At 42.4% G+C, this 27454-nt stretch overlaps 3 protein-coding genes across 6 annotated transcripts; 1 reads left to right on the forward strand and 2 right to left on the reverse strand.

Annotated features, from left to right (window-relative positions):
* Nucleotides 1–1866: 1866 nt before the first annotated feature.
* On the reverse strand, nucleotides 1867–7025 carry hmox2b (heme oxygenase 2b). 4 transcript variants are annotated; one of them, XM_076981990.1, is made up of 7 exons: nucleotides 6774–7025; nucleotides 5923–6040; nucleotides 5464–5573; nucleotides 5252–5352; nucleotides 4416–4907; nucleotides 4079–4199; nucleotides 1867–3968 (listed from the first exon to the last, which is right to left on the reverse strand). In XM_076981990.1, exons 3-7 carry the CDS (start codon nucleotides 5474–5476, stop codon nucleotides 3841–3843), a joined length of 855 nt encoding a protein of 284 aa, XP_076838105.1. In that variant the 5' UTR covers nucleotides 5477–5573; nucleotides 5923–6040; nucleotides 6774–7025; the 3' UTR covers nucleotides 1867–3840. The 4 variants fall into 4 exon arrangements, with proteins under 4 accessions (XP_076838105.1, XP_076838110.1, XP_076838089.1 ...); XM_076981974.1 differs by having other exon boundaries at nucleotides 1868–3968; nucleotides 5235–5352; nucleotides 6774–7020; XM_076981995.1 differs by lacking the exon at nucleotides 5923–6040.
* A 303-nt stretch (nucleotides 7026–7328) lies between these two features.
* On the reverse strand, nucleotides 7329–20858 carry cfap70 (cilia and flagella associated protein 70). Its single transcript, XM_076982018.1, has 26 exons — nucleotides 20652–20858; nucleotides 18819–18993; nucleotides 18420–18518; nucleotides 17991–18076; nucleotides 17689–17862; nucleotides 17220–17402; nucleotides 16975–17069; nucleotides 16563–16665; nucleotides 16134–16271; nucleotides 14806–14964; nucleotides 12904–12978; nucleotides 12709–12800; nucleotides 12541–12601; nucleotides 12140–12334; nucleotides 11400–11531; nucleotides 10973–11098; nucleotides 10755–10888; nucleotides 10500–10615; nucleotides 10188–10388; nucleotides 9771–9946; nucleotides 9536–9688; nucleotides 8317–8478; nucleotides 8133–8222; nucleotides 7791–7892; nucleotides 7648–7695; nucleotides 7329–7512 (listed from the first exon to the last, which is right to left on the reverse strand). Exons 1-26 carry the CDS (start codon nucleotides 20715–20717, stop codon nucleotides 7429–7431), a joined length of 3225 nt encoding a protein of 1074 aa, XP_076838133.1. The 5' UTR covers nucleotides 20718–20858; the 3' UTR covers nucleotides 7329–7428.
* Nucleotides 20825–25552, forward strand: tedc2 (tubulin epsilon and delta complex 2). The gene is made up of 9 exons (XM_076982030.1): nucleotides 20825–21181; nucleotides 21266–21327; nucleotides 21520–22042; nucleotides 22127–22180; nucleotides 22310–22388; nucleotides 22828–22978; nucleotides 23304–23402; nucleotides 24027–24250; nucleotides 24739–25552. Exons 1-9 carry the CDS (start codon nucleotides 21081–21083, stop codon nucleotides 24892–24894), a joined length of 1449 nt encoding a protein of 482 aa, XP_076838145.1. The 5' UTR covers nucleotides 20825–21080; the 3' UTR covers nucleotides 24895–25552.
* Nucleotides 25553–27454: the final 1902 nt, after the last annotated feature.

Below are 27454 nucleotides of genomic sequence, written 5' to 3' on the forward strand. Positions count from 1 at the left end.
CTAGCCGATCTCTTAGCATTACTGGTAGGGACTCGCCATAATTACAATCTTGGGCCAGTTTCCGTAGTTCCGCCACATAATCAGCCACAGTTTCACCATCTTTGCGCATCCTGGAGTTAAACCGAAACCTCTGCACAATTTCACTTGGCTTGGGGTTAAAATGAGCTTTGAGCAAGTTAACCAACTGTTCGAACGTCTTATCTCCCGGCCTTTGAGGGCTCACTAGACTTCTCATTAAGCTATACGTAGCAGGTCCCACACAGCTTATCAAAATGGCTCTTTTTTTATCCGCATCTTCGATATCGTTAGCTTCGAAAAAATATTCTAGCATCTCGCAATACTCCTCCCAGGACTGCAACTGGGAATCAAACGGAGTCACAGTTCCTACCGTGGCCATCATGGGATTCTTTTAAATTCACTGAGCAGTCCCAGTTCCAGTTTATCCTCGTCGCCAAATATGTAGTATATTGGATATAGAGGCAGCACAAACACTTCACGGAAGGGAAGGCAGCTCGAAGGCTTATTTATTCTATTCCAGCACACGTACACGGGATTTCTACCGCCAACATGCAGGTTTCTAACTCTCTTATACATGTACGTGTATAAGGCGCTATACTGCCACCCTATGGTGAACAACTTAAACAACGAGGCTACTTATAACAGTTTACAACAGCCTGGATCAACCCAATGATTTGTACATCCTTACAAACTGCATGGTTGGGATAAGATTACAAGCTAGCAGAGTGTGTGACGGGTGGCTACTTGGTAAGCAACAAAATGTAAGCATTTAAATAAAAGCATTTGACATTTCCAGCTTAGAATAATTCATTTTAAACATGGGTAATTGTTAAATTACTTAGGAAACAGCAGCTACGTGCTCAAGACGTGGCTGATGACCCTTTGTAATCCACAGACTGACCGGGAGCAGAGATACAATTCTCTCCATTCTCACACCCGGTCAGTCGTGGAGAGGGCGATTGGGCAGCTGAAAAGCCGGTGGCGCTGGCATGTGGGGTCCTGCACAATGTTGCGCACAGGTGTGCCGTGCCATTGTTAGAGGTGGTGGAGCAACCAGTGGACCCAGAGTCAGGACAAATTAATGCGCAGCGCAAATTTTAACCAATTCTTTTATTGAGTCGCTGATGCTAGTGAGCGCATCACTGATATTTTTAGGTGCATTTATATTATTCTGCCAGTGTGCATTATTCTGACCCCACAACATTTAAAGCTTCACACACGCTATCCCACTCAGACCTTTTGCGCTTTGCCGTAATGCCACAACGTGCCAAACAAACATTTTTTCCGCACCTCTACCTCATTCAGGAGCGTCTCTACTTTCACATTCGGTGAAGTTCCTCTTTTTTCCCCGTTTAGATATGGTTTGTGATAGATCAGAGAGCAAACTTCTCCGGTGCAGGGCAAATTTAAACGAATTTGCATATTTATATGGGGGCGTGTCACCGTGTGCGCTCAATTCCACGTTGATTGGGATGTACAAAAGAAATGTGCGTGGATTCCGGCGTACGCAGTTTGATACATCCGGATTTTTTTTATGTGTACGCCATTTTCTGGATTTGTACGTACGCCAATTTTTAGTAAGAAATCCACGCAAGTCTTTGTACATGAGGCCCCTGATCACACTGAAAATAAGGTGGAAAAAAACCCACTAATTACAGTGATCTCTATCCTGCCTCATTAGTTCTGTACATTAGCGGTCACTATTTAAAATGTCAGTGTTGATAAAAAAACGATACATATTAAAAATCTATATGTATAACAGTTGTAAATTAATAGTATGTTTAGTAAAACAATATTATGGGAAAATTATTTTTGTGATCAAACAAAATGCAATGTAGGTTCATTTCATTTAGATTTATGAATTTATTCAAGAATGAACAGTTTCAGATTAAATAGATTTGAGCATAAATACCTACCATAACACCTTTAATATTATAGCCAAGTATGACCATTGTCAGCAATAGCAGTTCCAAATTCAGCTGTTAATATTTAAACCACTACTAAATTATAATTCACTACAAGCCCTGCATCAAAGGTGCAACTTGTAAGAAGAGATGGGTAACGTGTCTATTGCTTTTGGAATCTGCTGTTGGTGATGCAAGGTGTTATAATACATTTATAATACAAGGTGTTATAATACATTTATAATACAAGGTGTGTTATGACACATTTCTTTGTGGAAGTTTCAAAATTTACCATCTTACCTGTGTGGCATTTTGCAACTGTAGTCCTCTTTCTAACTACTTTTTCTTGCCCACAGTATTCTCTTTTACCTTTTTTTTAAATATACTCCACAAAAATATCTGTATTGTACATAACCTGGTAGCTTTACTAAATAAAACCTCTGCACTACTGTAAAAGAGAAGAACAGCTCCCAACATCCAAGTCCAGAGTCATGCTGGTGAAGCAGACATGGCAGGGGAACCCAGCACAACCATGTGTGCTGCAAGGAAAGATCGAATATGAAGGACGTTCCACCAGCGAATCCTTTGGTCTCAAAAGTCTCTGGACATCTCACACGAACAAATGAATCAACATAATGTGAAGTGACCCTGGAAACACAAGCTGACAGTTCTTTGAATGAGAATGCATGAAAACCGTTGTATACAGCTAAGGGGATTTTGAACACTTACAGTTTAAAAAACAGATACTTTAAAGGGGAACTCGGGTCAACTAAAGGGATCTAGGGACATGTAATCTGTCTGATGTATACAATAAATAGCAATATCCCACACAATCTCAGCAGACTTTTAAGTGCAAATATTTATGGAACTCTGAACAAGCTTTTTGGTCAAAACTAGTTCTCCCCCTTCCTAAAGCATCTTATTACTTCCACTTCACATTATTGCATAGCGCAAAAATGCTTAAAATGGCATCAGTAACTTTCTGCCACTCGAGCTCTCTAAAGCAGCGGGTTTCTTTCGACACTTTTCTCCCGTTTAACTGAAAATGTATTTGATATCTGCATTACAATCTACAATTCCCGTGTTTCACCAACATCTTATACAAAGATGGTAATAGTAATGCGATCTCAAAGACATCAAGCTAAATATGAAAACTAAGAAAGGCCTAATGCATCAAGAATTAAACCCGGTAAGAGTGGTTGTGTGCTGTAAATGCCCAGAATGTAGTTTGGTTACTATAACAAAATACTCTAAAGTGAGTAAACTCAGCAATACTATCCCTACATCTGCATCATTTTAACCGTTAACATTGGTACAATCTTTCCTGTAAATAGAAGGAAAGTAGGAACCTTTGAGTAGCACCTCAGTAATCTGCCCTGCAGAAGGAGGAATTCTGTCACATACAATGCAGCATTTTTCTTTCAGCGCCAGAGAACAAGATGTAATAGACTATAGAACTGTTGCTATTCTAGAATTATTCACTCAATAGGAATTCCTACTCCTATAACTAAATCCCTTCACGAAAAATACCTTCCTATTTTTCTTTCAACATGCTGCTCAGTTAAATCCTAACCACCTAACACACACACCCAAACGGTTTGATACTATTATGTAGATTTCCTATTCAAAATAAACTGTGCTACCCAGATCCTCCATTTGAAGATGCTGAGTACAAGTATAAGGAACAGTGTCCAAACAGCTAAATTTCAACTGGATGGTTTGCCAGGTAGAAGCTGATGATGCATGTGTTTGTACATTAAATACAAAATCATCTTTCAGTTCTACTGTTGAAATGGAAGTTTTCGTGCAAACCCCCCAAAAAATTCTGTTTAGGATTTGGGTGATGGGATATGCTCCTAGGGCAGCATAAAAGGTTAACTTCTACACAAGGATGGTCTGTCTTCCATAGATCAATGGATCACATGAAGAACCAAGCAGCCAGTCCGGCTAGAGCAGCAATCCATACAGCCAGTAGGACTTGGCCTGTGGGGTTTCTGAGGATGGACTTGGCCATCTGACACGCGTAAGCCGATCCTCCACTGGCCGCTGTGGCAGGAAAGAGAACGATGAACACAAAGAAAAGGATTCAACTTCATGTTTAATTTCTTACATGGTGTTAAATGTATGATGTGGTCTGAATGTTGGACCATATTTACCCATTTTGGCAGCATAGTAAGGACATTTGCTGATGTCTCCCTGCATGTCACCATGGACAGGACCACCGTCCAAAACATCATCCTCGATAGTTTTTCCAATCTCCTCAAGCTCTTGGAACACCTACAGTAACCAGAGAAAAATAAGAGAGCAAGATAGACAGACAGATACATAATTGATCCCAGGGGGATATTCCAGGTCAGAAGATGAGCCTACAAATTTGCTCTTAGCAGCAGGTAAATAACATTCCACCCATTAGGAGACAACAGAAATGCTATCAGTCCCCATCAACTGCAGCAATCAAATAGCTGGAGATACTGCGTCTTTACTAGTCCCTACCTCTATGTTGAAGTGGAAGGCCAAGACAGCCTCCTTAACGATCCTCTCTTTGGTGTTGGCGTTAAGCTCCAGCTCGTTCATGCGGCTCCGGTAGAGTTGCTTGAAAGCCTTGGCACTGTGTATGCCGTCAAACTGGTAAAAGTAGACCCCTTCACCGGTGGGTGGCAGCTTCAGGGCACGCTGGGCCACCTTCTTCAGCACCTGGCCTCCTGAGAGGTCACCCATGTAGCGGGTGTAAGCATGGGCCACCAGCAAGACCGGCTCATTCTGGCCCAATTCGTGAATGCGGTCTATATAGCGCTGGGTGGCAGCAGAGCAGCTGACCTGGCTTTGCCAGTTTTCACCATAGAAGTACTCCAGGTCGCGGGCCAAGGCCTCGTGACGGTGCAGTTCATTGGGGAAGTAGAGTGGGGCGAAGTGAGGGTGATGCCTGTTCCTCTCAATCTCCTCCTCCATGGCTGTGTAGGTGTAGTACAGAGCCACTGCACCAAGCTGAGGACACAAAGATATTTTAGATGCGAGTGTTTGTCTTGGACCTTATTTTGCTTTATATAAATGAGCATTCTACTAGGTAATTACAACAGAAGTTAAGGCAATATGTTCTTTGTAACTCTAAATAAGATAGTAATGAATGATCTGTATGTGACTCAGTTGTTTGGGGATGGAGGTCAGAATTAGGAACTAATGTAACTGATGAAATGAAACTGATAATGCTACAAAGTACTAAGATGTCTGCTAAAGTGAACATGCAAGATGATTTGTCCCTTAACTAAGAGTGTTTAAATGTAAAGAACCATTTATGTTTTATATGCATCTAACCTTAAAAAGCTCCTTACGTATACGCCCCCGAAGGAAGTCTTTGACAAATGGTGAATTTTCTGCCTTCTCATGAACAGCTTTGGTCCCTGTAGCCAACATCTCGGAGAGATCTTCAGGTCTATTTCAAAAGGGCAGATCATAAACCCTCACACATTATCCATAAATACATATGACCCAACATTTCATAATTACATAACTTACATAACTAGAATAAAGTGGAGTACAGTACCTGGAATTCTCATTTACTGCATTGTCTTCATATTCAAGCCCTCCGCCATTCACCACACTTGTGCCAGTGGCAGGGTCTTCTGTCTTTACTGAAGACATCTCTTTGTAATGCTACAAGAATTCATGTAATCAGTAACAACATGGGAATTAGGACATTTTTAGAACTCTGGATGTGAATTAGCATTGACAATCTAATGATGGTTTATCTAGATTGAAAATAAATGTCATCTGAAATCTAAAATAACATAAAAAGGTAATTACAGAAGATGGTTTTTTTTAACCAAATCTCAAATCCCTGCTTACACTGAAGATACAAATGTAATGGGCTTTCACAGACTTCAAATAATAGACTCCATTCAGCGTACACAGTGGCTAAATGAATAGAAAACGTTATGGTTAAATGGCTAAAATTTGGAATACGATCACCACCAGAATACAACATTTCCAACAGTCAACCTACCTTTTACTTTTAGCGAAAATGCAGGTAAGGATAAAAATAAAAGCCTGTCGTCAGTTCTGTGTTATTGATTGTACTGGTCAAGCATCCCACTGACACCTTCTCATAAAGAAACGTGCAGCTATAAACACGGGTGGAAACAGGCAGCAGGGTGAGTTATGACACATGAAACAGATGGACCATTATTAGTAGTAAAACCTACGACAACACCGAGCTAAGAATACCAACTACCCAGTTAGAGAGAAATCCACAACAGTAGTAGACCTATTGACACGGTCAGTTCAGCCAACTGTGTGAGTGCTCAGAGCGAGACGGACACACACACACACACTCACTCACTCACTCACACACACACACACACTCACACACACACACACACACACACACACACACACACACACACACGTGACTGTATTATCTGTTACTGAGTCAGGGCCCAGCCACTACAACACACAGTGTTTACCACCAACTCCCCAGCGAATATAACACTATATGGAGCTGGACTAGTACAGCCAGTTAGACATAAGAGCTTACACTTCTGGAGGCCTTTAGAAATGTTGGGAGTTTGCCCGTTTCTATAAACTGGTTATGTTAAAAGGACAGTTTGGTGATGATAAATATATTAGAGAACTAGCTGGTTGAGTATTAAACTAAGACAATTAAGCTGTTAGTTAGTGGAGGCCGCTGGCCAGCTAGTCCGCTAAGCTAATGTCAAACAAACGGCGTTAGCATGCTAGCCACCTCGCCGGAGTTTGGTGAAACGGGCTGTCAAACTGAAAGCTGATTTTGCAGTTGTAGTACAGGGGAAATACATTTGTGCAATATGTTTAGCACAAACACACAACAAAACGTACCGTTATCCTCAAATCCGTAGCCTCAGTTCAGACCGGGAAGCGCTTGCTATGACAACGTGTTATTCCGCCGCCATCTTGGTGCAGTGGGAGGTGGGAGGTGTAGTCCAGTTCCAGCTAACCGCCTACACCCAAATCATTATTTATTCGTAGTTAAGTAAAACAAGCCGGCAACAAATATTACTTGTCATCATATTATGGTAGTTTTTACCACCTGAATTTTTTTTTACTTAAATTTCTTAACTGCTACTGAACTTTCTCCGTAGGGACCAATTGTCCCCATAAGGATAGGAATATATTTTTACCTTGTGGGAACCGTTACAAGAAACGTTATTTTCATTTGAAAAACAAAATAGCAAATTTATTTTGGTTAATCAGTTTAAGGTTAAATATATCATTAATTAGGTAAAGCAATATTGTCAATGGAAAGTTCATTCACTGCTTTTGTACTAAAGTAAATCATGTTCTATTAACTATATCATGTGTATTGTAGTTTGTTGTAGTATAAACGTGCAAAAAAAAAAATTACGCAAAAAATGACAAATTAGTGTTAACACATGTGGTCACATCACATTTTATTACCTCCCCATGTACTTATATGTATGGAGAAAAATAGATGTACAGCTCTGAACTGAACAAACAGTTGTGTGGATAAGGGTTATGAAAAGCAAGGGTTTCCAAATCCAACTTGAGTCTGCAGCTCTGTGATCTCATGCAGAAGTGCCTCTTCTGACAAGTTGAACTGTGGAATTCAGAAAATATCACATCCATAAGTTTCATTGTTTATTTACCCTGCTAAGTCTTTCTGTATGCATTTGTTTCATAAATGTTTAGATTTCCTGTTAATAAGTAATCACATTCAAAGAGGACAAGTTACCTTTAAGGCAAACTTATATGACTGCTCAGCCTCCAGTTTTCTTCCAGTCTGAAACGGCAATTCAAACCTATGTTATGTAAACAACTTCATTTGATATAACATGTATATATGTAATTACAGATTAACCTCCCTCTGTCATTCACCTTTAAACAAATCAACGACAGGTAGCCCCAGACCTCTGGGTTCCTATTTTCAAGAGTGTTGGCTTCTGTCAGGGCGTCTTCTGCCTCTCTCAGCTCCCCAAGCTAATTCCACACACACAAACACACAGTGTAGTTAGCCAAAGCAAGAAGATGTAATCCACATTAACATATACAGCCAGTGGACTGTTTCTGGATGTTTCAGTGGACACAGAGTCACTTGGTGACTGTTAGAAGATACAGAGGTGCTCATAGCTGCCTCTTAGTATGCTACAGATATCAGTGCCCACTTCTGTGACATCGCTGTCCTTTCTATTGTGGATGTGAAAGCAATGAAGACCCTACCCTGTAGCAGGCCACACCCAGGCCCAGCCAAGTCCGACAGGACGGGGAGCTACTGCAGGCGCGGAGGTATATGGTCTTGGCTTTTTCATACTGTGAAGAATTTTGAACACATCAAATGTGTAATAAAAGCTTCCAATTGGATTATGTGGTAAGAAACATGGTCTAAACAGGGCCATCATCTCACCTCTCCACTCTGTAAGTAGATGGTGCCCAGACGGAGGTAGATGGGATGTGTATCAGAGGCATCGGTCACAAAGTCCAGCGTTCTCTCATAGCACTTCTGAGCTTGACCATAGTCCTTCATCAAGTAGTTCAAATGACCAAACATTGCCCATATATCTGGATTCTAGGAACAACCCAAACAGAAACATGTACTCAATGGTATACTTTCCTCAAGGACTAAGAGCACCTAATGTAACTTCACACATACTATGTTTACATCAGCAGCACAGAAATGAAATGCAGTGTGTTGCTTGTATGTTAGGTTTCATGTAGGTGACATTTCTAGTCATTTGTGTGATGCTGCTGCATGGTGGTCAGCCTTTCTCAAAAGATGAACAAAGAAATTCAAAAACAAACATTTTTCCATAAAAATCCACACAATTTCAACCAAAAGGGTATAGCAATGCCATATTTAAAAGATGCAAAGCTAGTAAACACCTTGAAGAAGCAGGTGGCGCTAGTGAGTAGATTTAGCTTTGGTCATGCCACTGAGGTACGGTATGCGCACTGTGAGTCCCAAATTTCAGTACAGTTTTTTTACTCAATAGCTCCTTGTCCTCAATAGACAAAAGTTGTGTGGGGTTGCTTTAATAGCCTACTCTGGCGTCAAAATAGGTCCTAAAGTTTTGAGAATCAAAAAACAGAATCCCTAACCAATAAATGACGTTTTGTAATTGAGAAAACTGTTGTTAATATTGAGAGTTAAAAAAGCAGGTTTGTAAACAGAATATTTATGTTTTTAATTGTCTATTTTGAGCTTAATATTCTTGAAGAATCCATTTTTGTTGCGCCTTTTCTCGCTCGCGCTTCACTCAGTCTCGCTCTCACTCAGGGTGTGTAGAATAGGATGGGTGGGCGGGGCTTAACTCCATCAGCCAATGACTGTGTAAATCCCGCCCACCCATCAAATCAGGTCCAAAAGTCAAAAGTGAGAAACTTCTGGAGGCGAGAGTGAGACTGAGAGAAGCGCGAGCGAGAAAAGGCGCTACGAAAACCGAAACAGATTCTTCAAGAATATTAAACTCAAAATAGACAATTAAAAACATAAATATTAACGACAGTTTTCTCAATTACAAAACGTCATTTATTAGTTATGGATTCTGTTTTTTGATTCTCAAAACTTTAGGACCTATTTTGAGACCATAGCCTACTGCCAGTTGTTCAGGAGAGCGAGTGTTTACCTGGATGTTGTCAACGAGCGCCCCCTGCAGGCTCGCCTCAGCACTGCTGTACTCTCCTCGGAGCAGCTGCACGTGCGCAAGGGCCAGATGATACGAGCTGCTCGGCCCCCCGTCTGGACACAGCAGCTCCTGAGCCAAAGCCCTCTGGGCCATCTTGAGCACACACACAAAGTCGGAGTACTTTATACACTTGATAATAATGTGGAATAGTGTGCTGTGTAGCTTGTGTGCTTACCTGTAATGCATTATTTTTCAGTAAAAACTTCACTGACTCCATATAGATTGTGGTGTTGAGTCTGTTGGTCGACTGACGTAGCGCAGCAGGTTCATCACCTGCGTTCGCTTTGTCGCCCTCTTCTGGTTGAATCTCGCAACTACTTTGGCACCTGGTCTTGTCATCCCCTTCCACTGCTGCAGCATCAAAACAGTTAGCTAAACTGTTAGACATCCATTTAGACATGTAACTGGACAAGGACACATTGATTTTGTTTGACTTTGAACTTCATGGTGCAGGATTTGAAATGAAACAGTAACCTCCGTCATCGTTTCATTTACAGCCTATTTCCAATAATATAGAGTCCCCTGAATAAAAGAGCCCATACAGACACAGATTGTACCTACAAGCCGGGAAGGCTAACAGTGAGAAGCTCACCCGGTTTGTCCTCCTGGTTAGTCGGAGACTCTGTAGTGTCCACTCCCTCCTCCCTTTCACCCTGTGTGGGCGAGTGAGTATCGTCCGCTCTATCTGGTCCACACACAGGGCTTTTCTGCAGGGGGGCTCGCAGCTGTTTGGTGGCTTCTAGAAAGGCCATTTCTGCTTGGATGAAGTTCTCTCCGGCCAGGTAAAACAACCCTGTACAGAAACATAAGATGTATTTGATGATTGATGATTGGTCAGCCTTTGTTTTAAAAGACGAATCACAGAATTTCATTTTAAAGTGGATTCCTCTCATGCTGATTTTACCAAGCAAGGTCCATGTGACCACGCTGCTGGGGTCGATACGTGTGGCCCCCTCCAGAAAGATCCCAGCTTCCTCATGCTGCTCCTTCATCTCGGACAGAATCCCACACATTAGCAAACTGCAAAGCCAGGGTGACAAAATTAGCACCGATGAAGACCTCTACTATACCTGCTGAAAATTCTACATAGTCCAGGGTTAGATGTAATCCATGTGCATGAAGGCCGGTTAATACACAGGGTATTATTGCTAGCCCCTACCTGGGTACGTGTGATTGGTCGATGGACACAGCCATACGAAAACACTCCTCGGCCTTCGAGTAGTCAGTCGTGAGCATGTGGAACACACCGTAATCGAACCAGGGGGACGGACTGCTGTGATCCCGCGCTAGGCACTGCAAAGAGTCAGACAGAGGCACGTTGGGCTTTAGTTCATCGTGCAAAAGCTCTCATTAAGAAGCAAGAAGTTGGAGATGTACCTCCTTGTAATAGTGTGCTGCTAGCTGGTAGTCTCCGTCTAGCTCGGCCTCTCGGGCAAAATGTCCGAGCTGAGAACAGTCTAACAGCAGCTGAGGTTGGACCTCCTGGACGTCTCCCGTCAGAGTCTGCCAGAGGGTCAGAGTGAAGAGCTTAACCTCGTTGGATGAAAGAAATACATTCTTCAAAGAGGACAGGCATAGCTGGAACTGAACACCATGTCTCATTTATGTAAAGTTTTGTTAGTGAAGGTATCTTTGGGTGAAGTGTCCTTCTGAGGGAAAGAAAGGACCTCTGTACTGAAAAGAGCAGTGAAGAGGTTAGTTGTGCGGGACGTTACAGGCGGGACGTTATAGGTGGTACGCTACAGGCGGGACATTACAGGCAGGATGTTACAGGCGGGAGCAGGCCCGGTTGCCTGGTCAGAACCTTGTTAAGCGCCACGTGCATCTCATCCACCAGGAAGACGTAGAGTTGACTGAGAAATGCCCGCAGTTGCTCTGGCTGAGAGAACGCCTCGGTCCGCAACATCTTCTCACGCACTATCCGCACCACTGAATACTGAGCAGGTCGGCTCACACACACACACACACACACACACACACACACACACACACACACACACACACACACACACACACACACACACACAGGAAACCTGTTAAAACCACTGCAGAAAACCTATAATTCCACGCTATGTATTTTGAGCAGTATTTCCCTGATAAGTACTGACTATATTATTAGCCATGTTAATTAGCATGTTTATCCAACTGTTATTTATGTATATGTTGTAAACTGTAAATAACTGTTGTCTTCTTGCTCTGTGTCTTGTGTATTTGTCCCACAGCTGTAATGTACGTGCACTCCTGCTCTGCCAGGATTATATTCTCTTTAGCAGCTTTAGTCATAGCAAAGCAAATCCCCAACAAGGACCAGTGAATTAAGTTATTCTTATTCTGATATTGCCTACACAGTAAAGCATTGCCTTCTAAATTGTCAATAACCATCTGTGTTCTTTCTACGTTCTCCTCACCAGAGACTTGATGAAGGACTGTAGTGCTATGAGAGACTATAGTCCTTCATCAAGTAGTTGAGGAGACCATACGTTGCCCATACTGCTCACCTTCATCTAGTAGTTGAGGAGACCATACGTTGCCCATACTGCTCACCTTCATCTGTTCCTTGAAGGCCAAGTACTTCCCTGAGCAGTTAAGCTCTCCGAACAGCTGGCTCTTACGCTGCTCTTGGGTGCTGGGATCCAGAGGTTCTGATCCAGGGATGAATGCAGCCCCAAACATCTGCTGGTACTGCTCCACTACCTGGGCTGCCACGCTCTCTATTTGGGCCTGGTACTCCTCCATGGCCTGCACAGTGGTTGTTTCAGCACCACTTACATATTCCAATGTTTATATCTCTGGTCAACAGGGGGACCATCAATTTACCAAAATAGATTAAAATCTAATCAAAATAATTTATATATTTTGTGTGTGTGTGTGTGTGTGTTTGTGTGTGTGTGTGTGTGTGTGTGTGTGTGTGTGTGTGTGTGTGTGTGTGTGTGTGTTACTCCTACTCTTTCTGCTCCGGCTGGTCGTCGGGGGAGTGGGGGTCTGGGAGGAATCAACTCCATCACTCTGTAGCATAAACATTCATAAAAAATGCACTCAGATGTTGATTAAAATAATAAAATGTTAATGAGGTAAGATGGAATCTTATAAACATTTATGCGATTTCATCATACCGCCTTGCCAACTCCTCTGATGGCCTCTTTGGAATCAGCGGTTTCTCCAAGCTAATTTCAATAATGATGTATGATCTTGAATCTGCATACATCTGGCGTAATGACATGGTGAGACACGGTGAGAAAAAGTAAAAAAGCAAAGTAAAGGTCAAAGAGATTTGAAGATTTGGAGTGGGTTGTCTCAAACTAACTGACCTGTCCTTCTGTGTTTATTTGTAGTTCAACGTCGATCAGACTCTCAGCTTGGCCAGACTTTCCCTGGGGACCTGTCTGTAAAGACAGGATGTCAGTTACTCCCTCCTAAAGTCTCTCTGATATTCACTGCATTGTCCAGACTGTGGTAACCAGGTGGCCAAAATGATCAGGTCTTATTTGTAGTTGTACATGAATGTTATACAAGGTGCCCAAGAAATACATTTGCTTGCTCACAAGGTTCGTAAATGAATTATTGCAAAACATCATGAAAGAGAGGAAGAGAGAGTGGTTGAGCAGGTGTGTATATGTTAGAGTGAGTGTGTGTGTGTGTGTGTGTGTGTGTGTGTGTGTGTGTGTGTGTGAGAATGAGTGTGTGTGTGTGTGTGTGTGTGTGTGTGTATGTGTGTGTGTGTGTGTGTGTGAGTGTGTGTGTGTGAGAATGAGTGTGTGTGTGTGTGTGTGTGTGAGTGTGTGTGTGAGTGTGTGTGTGAGAATGAGTGTGTGTGTGTGAGTGTGTGTGTGTGTGTGTGTGTGTGTGTGTGTGTGTGTGTGTGTGTGTGTGTGAGTGTGTGTGTGAGTGTGTGTGTGAGAATGAGTGTGTGTGTGTGAGTGTGTGTGTGTGTGTGTGTGTGTGTGTGTGTGTGTGTGTGTGTGTGTGTGTGTGTGTGAGAATGAGTGTGTGTGTGTGTGTGTGTGTGTGTGTGTGTGTGTGTGTGTGTGAGTGTGTGTGTGTGTGTGTGTGTGTGTGTGTGTGTGTGTGTGTTAGGCAGGCAGCTGCAGTGTCAGATGCTCTGTTGGTGAAGTGGCTCTGTGCTCCTTCTGCCACTGAGCTGTGTTTGTGTGCATGCATGTGTATGTGTGTGTGCGTGAATGCATTTGTGTGTGTGTGTGTGTGTGTGTGTGTGTGTGTGGTACTGGTGGTGGAGTGATGGGGAGTAGTGCTGATTAGCTAATGTGATGATGATGATGATGATGATTCACCCCTCCGTAATGAGGACACCAATCTGCCGGTCCTATGGCTAATTGCTTTGGGAAGCTTTGCTCCTGCTGTGCATGCGGATCCAATCACGGAACAGCGGACGCTAAACGGAGTGTCACATGGGAGCGTGTAATTGGGCATTTGCATCTCCAACCAGCTTAATGAAGGGATGCGTTTACAGATTATATTGTTCTATGTACTTAGCCAGCAACACGTGATTTCACCGATCACATTTTTCAAAGCCGCTTACATCAGCACTGACATTCCACTCCAACTTTCACTAAAACTGGTCACAAAGTGTTTACGAACCCTTTTGGGACATATGAAGGCTGTTACGGGTAGTTTACTTTGAGGGCACAAAAAAGTCTGTTAGGTTGCTAGGAAAACGGAATAGCCAGCTAGCTCATGATTGATGATGTAGTGTTTTTGGCCTATGTAGTATTGTATGTGGTATTTAGGTGATAGTAGTGGGTTGCCTAAACATGTGGGTTGCTAAGGGAGAGAATGGGGCATGGTGACTGTGGAATGTCATTTTTTAGCTTGTGCATTGATTACCGTGAACGGACAACTGTGCTAGATGGCTATAGGGTTACATGGATAGGGTGTCTATATAAGAAGTATGCTTGGAACTGTTAGAGATAGGAAGATTCATATTGGCCCGAGACCTCTCTCAAGCAAGATGCTGTTCTTTTTGTAATAAACTTATTATTGACAACTAAGGCAGTGTCAGCAGAGACTTCCTCATTCATCATCACAGCATTGCTACAGAAGAAAATACACCTCAATGACAAACTTGATTGCCTTTGAAATCTACAAAGGCCATACAGCGAGACCCTTTCAAGTGCTTGTTTTACTCACGTGAACTGGGATCGTCTATACAACCTGAACAGGATGCGATAATGAATGTCATGTTAAAACGATACCTTTTTTGGTGAATCTTTGTTGTCTTTGCCCCCTCTGTGGGTGTCGAAGACCTTGCTGGGCGTCACATTGCAAGAGCCGACAGACGAGGGGGGGCGGGGCCGGGCCTGGGCCACTGGAGACTTGATGCTGTCTCGCAGGACGCTCCTGGTTCTCTTGGTCTTCGGCGGTTATGGGAAGTACCGTAAACAACGTGAGCCAGAGTGAGACTACCGCTCTCAGACACAATGGGAGAGTGGTGGAGAGGACTTGCATGAATTTGTACAATGTGCAAAAAGTACGCCAAAGAACGCACAAATAACTGATCGAGCAAAGAACAATAGGGAAAGAAGTTTTTCGTCAGCTGATGGTTTCAAAAGCAAAGTGTCAAAGGAAATCTGATGGCCCCCTCATATGTAGTTTGATGAGATGCACATCAAGTCATTTATGAAATAAATGCTGTAACAAATTGTGTTAAGGTGCAAAGTTAAGATAAGGTTACTTTTGGGCTCTGGGAGCTTTTATTTGACATGTTTGGGTTGGACAGGTGAGCAGGAAGTGACCTCGTTGGTTGCTTAAGTGCTTAAGTGGGAGCTATTGTGAGACAAAGAATATGATCAGACCAGATTATTATTTTGTACTCTGCTTTGAGGTGAACAAGGTAAAACTATTTTGCTGCACTGTCATGAGTTCTATCAGCCACACCTTAACCTTATAGTGAGAGGTCAGTAGTTATTTGGGTTTTAACTGTTTGGTCTGGCTATAAGGTATAGAGCATGTAGTATTTTAATTTGTTTAAAAATTTGTTAATGAGTTAATGATCTTGTGTCACGGTGAGGCGGCCCCCTACCGGCCACCTCCGTCCACAGCGGCTGTTGTTGTTGTTGTTTGGTGACGTCATGTGCGTCCCTCAGGTGGGCGGAGCCCGTGATCCGTCTCACCTGAGGGTCGTTTTTGCCTATATATGTCTTGTCTTTGTACCAGTTGACCGCTGGTCATTATATCCTTAATTTGGATCTATTGCACGGGTTTTAGGTTTGCACACTTTCTATTAAACCACCCTTTTTCCCTGAGACTTGGCGTGATCGCTTCCTTTTGGTTCGCACACCCTGCCCGTCACATCTTGATATTGAAAAATGGTTAAATCTGGATATTTTTAAAAGACTGAAGGTCGTATGCGCTTGTGTAATTAATGAAAGTATGTTGTAAATAAGTGTCTTTTCTTTTTCTCTTTTGCTTTGCTTAGTTCTTATGGTGTGTTTTGTGTGAAACAGGAATAAAGGATTGGTTGAGAGCCAATCCATTATTCAGCAGGGACGCTACATTGCGTGTAATGGCAGAGACAGCTCACCTTCATGAAGAGGTCTGAGTCATAGAATGGGTGTAGTTGGTATGCCCCATGGATGTGTTTGGCTCCAGGGTACAACAGTGGGGCCAAGTCCACATAGGCCACCCCATGAAAGGGAATTTGAATCTCATCCTCCGCTTGCTGTGCACGATAAATTCAAAATAAGGCTCACACATAATGAGTTTCAAATGCTATTAGAGCTTCAGCCCCCACTTGTCTATGCACCACTGTTCACTAGAAAAGGCATAGAAACATATTATTGTAGGCTAGCACTTTCATTGGGTGAATGTCCTGATTGGTTGATGAATGTCCTAAGCCTTGCGTCACTGTTCTCTGCCGGCCTGGGTGACAATGATACGACAACAATGGATGCAAAACAAGAGACGGGTACAGTAGTTCTCCCACGTTTGACACAGCGGCTACGCTTCTTACGGCTTTGCTTGCTTTGCCTGCGACTGGTCTGGCACCTCCGGCCTGAGGAGCCTTCATGACCTCCACCGGCCACAGTCTGCACTCCGTGATCCTGCGGATCAGGCTGAGAGGCGGGACCAGAAGGTGTTGTCATTAGTGGAACAATTTTTAAAATGCCATAGTACTAGAAAGAAAAAGCAGAAGGTTCTATTGATGTGTCTGATTGGTTCTTTAGCAGGGACTTTTCAGCTCACTTTCCTGAAATGCTAATCCCAGAGGTTAGTTCCAACTTTAATTCACCCGATCCTGGTAATCAAGAACTTTAGAAGCCATACTTTCTAGATACAAGACACACTACATGTACTAAAGCAAGGTGTAAATATGGGGATCTATTATGTGGAAAGCCCTGGTGTATAATATAAAGGACAATCACCATGCAGCTCCTGCTGCATCCATAAAGAGACGGCGCTCTGTGTCCCAGCTCACTCTCTTCTTGTTACACTCAGCTTCGGCTCGAAACTCCCTGTCCTGCCACACACACACACACACACACACACACACACACACACACACACACACACACACACACACACACACACACACAGTTCTCAACCAGCCTGCAAACACTGCCATATTGTACACTAGAAAGTGTGTGTCACTCTAAATGCTTCACCATACCTCTTCAGTGTTAAGGTCTCCATCCTCCAAATCCGAAGGCTCTGTTTCAATGTAGACCCCCGGGATAAAGTGGGCATCTGGGGCCAGCAGTGGGCCAAGGGGCCACTTTTTGGGTCGAGGTACCGGCTCTCTTCCACCACTCATTTTTAATTCACCATTGGAGAACAACAGTATCTGTTCTCTCTGAAAGTGAAAATTGCATTTTGGGGGTAATCCTGACAAACAGCCAAACTATGTTAATGCTGATAAATAAACTTAAATAGGCATAGAAGAAGGGACGGCCAGTTAAAGGGTTTTTTTAGGTATCTTTTTAGAAACAAAAAAATATTGGACTACATTGATGATTTTATAGTGATTCTGAATATGAAAGCACCAAAATTCCTGAAACTTTATTTATGTATTCATTATTATTTATAGGATTTATTCATTATATGTAAATGTGCTATAATACGAGACGGCTCTTTCCTACCTCTGCTGTGAAGGGGACTTGAAGAGCTGCTACATAACAGGAAGGAGGCCCAGGGCTCCAGACCTCCGGCACAGAAAAGGCTGTCTCCACGGTGACCGTGAACAGATTGGACTCTGAAAGCTGGGTGTCTGAGAGCAAAGGCTCTGAAACACTGACAGTCACCTCCAGCGTTGGCTGTGGGAAGAGCATGCTAGTCTGATGTTAATGAATATTGGTGGAGTGAGATCTAGTGCAGCAATCTGGGAACGTCTTTCCACCATTAATATTTCTATAATGAGCCCATCATTGATCCAGGATATTACCTTAATTCCTCTGTCCCGTGAGTCAGACTCAGTGGGTAATCCAGATGCAGGATGAAGTACCACAGTGGATGAGAAACTGCACTTCCCTAAGTTCATATACACCACAATCTCTTCTAAATGCACAGTCTAACAAAATTATATTAAATTATTCACCCTAAACAGGGATAAACTGTGAATGGTAATTAGTGGGTACCAATGAGCATGATGTATTTATTGTCCAGTCTATTGTTTGCATCCAGGATTAGTACTTTGTATCTGATTACAGGTACTACATAATGACGATAAAAGCTTTTGATTCTGATCTCTGACTGCTGAATACTAAATGACTAGCTTTCACTTCACATTGCAAAGTCTTTGGTGAAGAGTTCCTTTATTTATTCTTTAAGAGTATATTATTTAGCTTAATGTGAATGAGTGCGACGGTCTCACCATGCAGCAGGGGGAGCAGGTCTATGACAGCCTGGCCCAAAACACAAGTCTTCTCCTCTTTTTGCTTCTTCTCCTTTTGTAAACTTTCAATTACTGTTACTGGTGAGTCCCAAATACAAATATGTTTCTGTTAGCTCTGCCCCCAATTCACACTTCTCAAATAGAGATAATTAAAATTGTAAAATTATGAACAAAAACTTTCAACATTATTTCATGCTGCTCTTGTTTCATTTAAATATATATATTTGGGTCATCAAGATGCCATACTGCATGTTCTACAGCGGCCAATATACTGTTGACTAGATTAAAAAGCGTGAAGGAACAAACGGATGTTTACGTGATTTATTGAATGTATTGAATATGTATTTATTGAATGTACTGATTGAAAACCCAACTCACACACGACAGGTGTGTGCGCCAGGTCGTCCAGGGTGTGGCCTGGTTCCGAGCACTCCAGGATGCAGGTGAAGTTGTAATTCACGCCCTCACCCACGGCGCCTTCAGACCTTGCTGACTCTCCCAGTACTGTCCCGTTAAACTCAGCACGGACAAAGTTTTTATTTCCTCTGTGAAACTGGAGTAATGTAGATTAACGTTATGAACTACAGTAACGTAGGTTAACGTTATAAACTACAGTAATGTAGGTTAACGTTATGAACTACAGTAATGTAGGTTAACGTTATAAACTACAGTAACGTAGGTTAAGGTTATGAACATGTATTATATCGCTATAGTTATGAAACTACAGTAATGTAGGTTAACGTTATAAACTACAGTAATGTAGGTGAACGTTATAAACTACAGTAATGTAGGTTAGCGTTATAAACTACAGTGATGTAGGTTAACGTTATAAACATGTGTATATATCGCTGCAGTTATAAACTACAGTAATGCAGGTTAACGTTGTAAACTACAGTAATGTAGGTCAACGTAAACTACAGTAATGTAGGTGAACGTTATAAACTACAGTAATGTCGGTTAGCGTTATAAACTACAGTAATGTAGGTTAACGTTATAAACATGTGTATATATCGCTGTAGATATAAACTACAGTAATGTAGGTTAACGTTGTAAACTACAGTAATGTAGGTTAACATTATAAACATGTATATATCGCTATAGTTATGAAACTACAGTAATGTAGGTGAACGTTGTAAACTACAGTAATGTAGGTTAACATTATAAACTACAGTAATGTAAGTTAACGTTATAAACATGTATATATCGCTATAGTTATAAACTACAGTAATGTAGGTTAACGTTGTAAACTACAGTAATGTAGGTTAACGTTATAAACATGTATATATTGCTATAGTTATGAAACTACAGTAATGTAGGTGAATGTTGTAAACTACAGTAATGTAGGTTAACATTATAAACTACAGTAATGTAAGTTAACGTTATAAACTACAGTAATGTAAGTTAACGTTATAAACATGTATATATCGCTATAGTTAAAAACTACAGTAATGTAGGTGAACGTTATAAACTACAGTAATGTAGGTTAATGTTATAAACATGTATATATCGCTATAGTTATGAACTACAGTAATGTAAGTTAATGTTATAAACATGTATATATCGCTGTAGTTATGAATTACAGTAATGTAAGTTAACGTTATAAACATGTATATATCGCTGTAGTTATGAAACTACAGTAATGTAGGTTTACGTTATAAACTACAGTAATGTAAGTTAACGTTATAAACATGTATATATCGCTGTAGTTATGAAACTACAGTAATGTAGGTTTACGTTATAAACTACATTAATGTAAGTTAACGTTATAAACATGTATATATCGCTGTAGTTATGAAACTACAGTAATGTAGGTTTACGTTATAAACTACAGTAATGTAAGTTAACGTTATAAACATGTATATATCGCTGTAGTTATGAAACTACAGTAATGTAGGTTTACGTTATAAACTACAGTAATGTAAGTTAACGTTATAAACATGTATATATCGCTGTAGTTATGAAACTACAGTAATGTAGGTTTACGTTATAAACTACAGTAATGTAAGTTAACGTTATAAACATGTATATATCGCTGTAGTTATGAAACTACAGTAATGTAGGTTTACGTTATAAACTACAGTAATGTAAGTTAACGTTATAAACATGTATATATCGCTGTAGTTATGAAACTAGAACAGCTGCTTCAGCCACTAGTGTAAAGAAGCGTCCGGTTAGACGCCAACGTTACACATAAACATTAGGGTTTCATACCAAATTATTCCCTCGTAACACAGTTACGTGTATCGGGATGCCAACCGCTCCTTGATGAGGGTCCATTATGAACAAAAACTTGTTGAATCAAATCTTAAAACACAGTAAACAACGCTGAAAATTACAACAATGTCCGGCCAGACGTGCTCCACCATATACACGTCCCCATAGTAACCACCCGTGGTCTCGCGAGAGTTGTGCAGATCACGTCCCGCTTCCCTCCGGTGAGAAGAGAAGAGACTTGTAGCTAGCGAGATACTTTTAATTTACCGCATTAAACACCGCTAGACGACTGTAAAGATAGACAGCTAGCCTAGCTAGGGCTGAATTAGTCTCGTCGGACAAAAGTAGCTTGCTGAATATGACAGTTAGGTTAGCTAGTGAAGGCTGAAGACCAGTTCCTAGCGTGGTTCGTGTTTACAGTCGGACATGTCTGCTGGGTTCATCAGTGAAGCCATCAACATGTGCAAGATGGAAGAGGCGAAGCTGAACGACACGATCCAACAGTACAAAAACATGTTGTGCTCCATGTAAGTGTCGTGTTTTTAGCACATGGTGGGTGTACATACTCTTTCGGGAGAAATAACGTAGATGGCTTGTTTGTGTTTTACTAGGAAAACACTTCTGAAAGACACTGAACCAGAAGAGTCACCCCGCCTTAACTCCAAAGATGAAGGTAAAAGAGAACCATAGTGAACCACAGTACTGTTCATGGGGTTCAGCTACTTTAGCAAACTCTCCCTTTACCCAGCTAACCTCACCACATTAACATATACATCATTTTATAATGAATATTTAGAATTATGCATATATTGTGTATTATAATGACCAAATGCTGTTTATTATTTTCCTTTTTGTTATTGGCCAGACATTCCTCTGCAAGAGAAGCAAGAGCTTGAGTTATTAGACCAAGTTCTGGAAAAGGCTCTGAAGATTCGCTGCAGCTCTGTAGTGACCAGAGACCGTGGTGCAGATGTTGGAGAAAAACTCCATGGTGGCTTGAAGGGCCGGTGTACGACTGTCAGTAAGGTGTCCGTTAGTGACGTGGATAAAAGAAAGATCCCCAAATCATCTTACTGGAGTACACAAGGGAACCGTCAGCAGAATGGAGGATTGTTGAGGCCTGTTGCTGTCAGGGGAGGTGTGTCTACACATCCTGTTAAGAGAGGAGCTTCAGGTCGTCATGCCACCAAAGGGAAACGGTTGTCCACAACCCCAGCTCCAGCACAGGGCTCTGGAGACCCTGCCCAGAACACGTCACATGCGACTCATTCCACAGACTCTGTAATGGAGAAAATCACCTTAAATCCTCCTTCTCTTGAACAGAGGGCATCTCCTTTAGACAAGGGGGAGTTAAAAACAAGTCCATTGTCATGTCCAAAAGAGCAATGGTGAGATGAACCTCAGCTTTTTATGAAAAATAAACAGCTCCTTGTTGGAAACCCAAAGTAATTCTTGATGTGTTTGTGTGTCAGGGTGACTTCTACTTTATTACCTGTGTGGAGAACACAAAGGGCCCAAAAGGACAGGTTAGTTTTATGTTCAAAATATGATCATTTTGATATAAGCCCATCTATTGACCTCAAGCTTCATTACATTAAGCATTTTTCTCCATCTAAATATATAAAATGTGACATAATTTGCATCTATTTCACTAGAATGTGGAACAAGGTCTTGAGCACACACTCAAAGCCTGTTCCAGAGAGAGACCACTTTAAGGAGAGACTTATCAGCACCGTATCCTTGCAAAAAATGGCACTAGATAAAGTGCTATTTTGTTTTGTTTTCAAAGAGAAGAAAGTTAATACTGCACACAAAAAAATGTTAGCTAGCATTGCTAAGCAGTCTTCAGAGGGGGCATTTGCAGGACAGGATATCATAGTGCCTTGAACCACCTTGGTTTTAGACCATTTGAAATTGGGGGTCAGAATGGGGCTGTTAGAGAACACAATGTTAGAGGGGCTAATTATTGGTTTAGGAATTTGGTAATAATGAGTCAAAGTTAGCTTTAGGCAGTTAGCATCATGCAAACATCATCATCATGCTAATTAGGTGCTGTTCCCCATGCCAGATAGAATATTCAGCTTTCAAGAGGCAGAGGGTGAAGAACAGTATGGTATAATTATTCTGAAGGACAACTGTTTTGTCTGGGCTCCTTGACCCATTGTTTCACCAGTTCCACACAGAACAGCCGTCTGCTGTGTCAGCGGTGAAGGACTCGGAGCTGGACACTCTCACACGACTGGGGCTGGATCTGACTCACTGCTACCACGCTGTGCTCCAGGGCCGGCCGCCTTTCGCAGCCTGCGTGTTGGGCAGGGATCCAGGTACCAGATCTATGAAGAACAGACTGGGGGCGAGAGAGAGAGAGAGAGAGTTATTAAAGAGATTGTCAGAGTTTACAGACGTGTGTAGGAGGAGAGACAGATATGAGCAGTGAGACCGTGGGGACTGATGTGACGTGCAGTTAAAAGGTTTCAGACTCCTCGTTTAAAGAATAATTGATCTAAAGGTCCCATTTTCTTTAATGCCAGAGCAATGATGTGATGGATTATTCTGACCGATATTGCAAGGCAGTGTTTCTCCAGCAGTGACTTTGTGTGTGTGTGTGTGTGTGTGTGTGTGTGTGTGTGTGTGTGTGTGTGTGTACAGAAACGTCAATGGAGAGGGAGTATGAATCTCTGCTAATGCTGGAGGGTCTGGAAGGAATGATTGCTAATGTCATTAAGCGTGCCGACTACCTTAAAAAAGGTATGTAAAACATGCTGTAATGGGGCATATTAAAACAGCATCAGTGTGAGCTGGTGCTATATTTGGCGTCCTTTGGGACAGGTTGGGAGTCCCATGTTAATGCAGCTCTTTTCTTCTGTGCTTGCCCCACTGATTTTACTAATTTGTCACAGACTTTTACATTTATAAACAAATCCCATTATTTTTAATGCTGGAATTTTCTCTGTGTTCCAAGGAAATCTACAAACAAACAACTCAGAAAATCCTGAGCAAGTCGTACATACAGCATCTTACATCTAAACATAGATATGAGGAATTGGTCATTATCAGCACTCTGTTTTTGCAATTATCTTTCCAATCCTGATTATCTTGGACGTAGGCGTACTTTGTGAAGGAGGTTTTATTTCACTTACACTAGATATTCTTAATAAGACAAAAGGAAAAGGCAGTACTTGCAGTAAGCTGCCCTTTTGACCCCAGCTTTAGAAAGACATTTTCCCAGCTCACCAATTACTCTAAGCCCTCTCTCCTTACCATAATATTCTACGCCCACTACTACCGAGACGTTGTTTATTATCTTGAATGCTTCATTAGTCCTGGAAGATTTGACTTCCTGCCCCTTTAAACGTGCTTTGTTTTCTTCAGAGTGGGAGAGGAGAATCGAGAGGCAGGGGGGGCCGCCGTGCGCACTGCGCTGGAGAGGTGAGCGTGCCGACCAGGGCCCGCCCCCCGACCAGGCCCCGCCCCCCGACCAGGCCCCGCCCCGCCTGCCCCCCGTCTTGACCTACAGCAGCCAGGCCGAGCTGGAGGAGCTGTCCGTGCTCCGCCTCCGTGTAAACCAGCTGCGGTTGGAGATCCTCCTGCATCAGGTCAGAACAGAACCTCCACCTCCTACACCAGCCACCACCCACAGGCCATGACGTGGCACCATCACCTCACAGACGGGATGTTTTAACATGGTGCCATGTAGAGTTGTGAGATCCACTGCATCACGGGTAGACAGTGTCATGGGTAAAATGGGGCTTTGCGTAGTTGCGTAGTTGAGTAGATGTTTATGTACACATGAGCTTAAGATGTCTTCAGTTCCAGTTGGGACCCTTTCCAGTGTCTCCAAACCGAACCCATTTTGAGCCTTTCCCCCCTCTGACACATTCCTTTTAAAGAAGCCCTCAGTCTCGTCCCCATGGGCACAGTAGAACATCACAAGGACTCTGCTTCTCTGGAGGAGGCATCCAGTATCCCTCTAGGCATTGCTCCAAACGTGTAGAAAGCCAGAATTATGAATTAATGCTAATTCAGTGCTTATTAAGGCTTGTTTAGGTTTTGCTTACCGTGGTATGCTCTTTGTTTCCTGCAGGCTATGGCTGGTACAGTCAGCGCCCATCCGATGGGCAGACAGCCCTCGCCGGGGTGTTCCAGTGCCACTGCGCTCCGTGGGGCATACTCGCTGCTTGGAGAGGGGGGCTCACAGTTTCCTACCCTGGTTTTGGACCCAGAGCCGGGTCAGACATAAAAACGGCTGGCCAACAATAGCTGGCTCTCATGGGCCACAGTTACCAAACTTGACCTTGTTAGGACTCTGAGAACTAATATGAGGCCATCACCCTAAGCCCCAGTTAGACAAGATTGTTGGCGTGTGCGTGCATCTGACGGATGTTTTCTCACATGCCTCTTATCTGCTGTTTAATACTGGGAATTGAGCACAGCTGTTCAGATGAATCTCAAAGCTGCCAGCTGGTCTTTCTCTAAAAACTCTCTTATGACATTTCCTCCCCCAAAAAAGCATTTCTTTAGTAAAATGACTGGCAGTCTGTTGACTTATTACTCCCAAAATCTAAACATTTCTCACAAAGGTATTGTCAATACATGAGTGGTTTGAGTCATGTAGTGCTGAAATTTCACCAGCAGAGAGCCCTGTTTGGCTTATTTGACGATGTGAAAGTCTTAAAGACTCGCTTGATGGCACATTTTACTAATTTCCCTGCCTCCCCACGTGGACCTTTGTTATTACATAAGATTAATTAAGTGACAAATTATGCACTGTGTACATAAAACCTGTATCTTTGCTTTTATTTTTTGTCCAAAACACATACTTCAAATAAAGTGTTTCAGAATACATGGCATGTGCAAACCTGGCCAGCAGGCCATATATAGACATTTCTTTAGCACTTGTGTATTTAAATGTTTAATAAAAAAGAATTTCAATTTGTTGAAGTAATCAGGAATGTTCCGAATACACATATGAGGTATGTACTGTACACAGGTGTGAATATATATATATATATATATATATATATATATATATATATATATATATATATATATATATGAGGTATGTACTTATTGTACACAGGTGTGAAAAGAAAAAATATATATATATATATATGTATGAAATGATTTTAAACTGCTGTATCACACTGGTGGGTGAGAGTGACTATAAGCTGATGGGAGGGAAAATGGCTCTGATGTTTATGGGAGTCCCAGTCTCCAAGTCACAGAGAGAAGAGCAGGGTAGTTTATAGAGCAGGGTAGTTTATAGAGCAGGGTAGTTTATAGAGCAGGGTAGTTTATTAAGCTGCAACACTATGAGTCATCGCATGGTTTGCAGTAATTCGAAAGGCTGCTTTGGCATCAGAGGAGTGTATGTGGTGCAGTCAGACCTACCCCTGGCTTGTATGAGTACCGGGCCGTTTCTAGTGCTAAAAGGGTTTATTTATGCCTGGGCTCCATCTGTGTGAGTACGCGTGCTGCTGTGTGTGGTATTGTAATGCACCGTGCCCGCGAGCAACCGACACAGGCTGCTCCAGACCGGGGGGACAGGTGGTGTGTGGCTCCCACAGCGGGGCTGTGGGTGGGTGCCCACCTCCAGCCCCCATCCACTCCACGCTCTGACTCACCCGGGCATGTGTTCCAGGGAGCACTCCGCCCAGCTTGGACTGACACCAGGGAGGGGGGGGGGGCACTGAGAGAGTGCAAGAAAGGAGACAAACAACAGATGAGACCCACCCACCCATTTGCGCTCATGCACCCTGGGGCATCTGTTTTTAAGCTGTCAGACTTAACGCTTAACAAGCTTTTACTTCTGCCTCAGATCATTTGGTTTGATTCAAAATCACGAGGGTAGGACAAGAATCTGCTTAATGTGCTGGTTGTCTACTGGAAAATGTGGCCTGCCGGATTCTTGACAGCCGTAGTGAGAGGGTGGCGTGAGTCTTTATCGGTGACGTTTCAGTCCTATAACATGAACCGAGAAGCACGAAGGCCACGTATCATCATAAAACTACATATCTGACACGCACATCAGTGCTTCCTGTCCCAGAGAGGACCAAACGGCCGAAGCCCGTCTCCACACAAACGTGTCCCTCTCTCCCCAGCCCTGGCCTTTCTCACTGCATATGGCCCTCTCGTGATCTGACCACTTCCGGCTGCGGGACTCAACCTCGGGCTGCCGTGTTGTTTTACTCCGTGGTTTGCTGCACACATTTCTGCTTTCCTTCCTTCTCCTCCGTCTGCCACAGTCTCTGGCCCTGCCCTGCCATGGTGGGCAAATATATCTCCTGAGGAAACTGTTCTGGGAACAACCATTCATATAGCATCCTGGAGAGATGTTTGGGCTTCAAGGAAAACATCACACACATAGTGCTAACTGATGCAGAGTTATGGCTAGTGGTTAACGCTAATGTGATTGTGTTTTAATCTAATTGTTAAACATGTTTAAAGCATTACATGTTAAAGTGTTTTCTGAGTGAAGTGTTTCTGTAGTATTACATGTTAAAGTGTTTTCTGAGTGAAGTGTTTCTGTAGTATTACATGTTAAAGTGTTTTCTGAGTGAAGTATTTCTGTAGTATTACATGTTAAAGTGTTTTCTGAGTGAAGTGTTTCTGTAGTATTACATGTTAAAGTGTTTTCTGAGTGAAGTGTTTCTGTAGTATTACATGTTAAAGTGTTTTCTGAGTGAAGTGTTTCTGTAGTATTACATGTTAAAGTGTTTTCTGAGTGAAGTGTTTCTGTAGTATTATCCAGCAGCGAGGTGAAGAGCTGTTACTGCAGAAGGTCCTAATAATTCACTCAA

This window comes from Brachyhypopomus gauderio, chromosome 2, assembly GCF_052324685.1.
Source record: "Brachyhypopomus gauderio isolate BG-103 chromosome 2, BGAUD_0.2, whole genome shotgun sequence".
In the NCBI taxonomy this organism is placed as follows: Eukaryota; Metazoa; Chordata; class Actinopteri; order Gymnotiformes; family Hypopomidae; genus Brachyhypopomus; species Brachyhypopomus gauderio.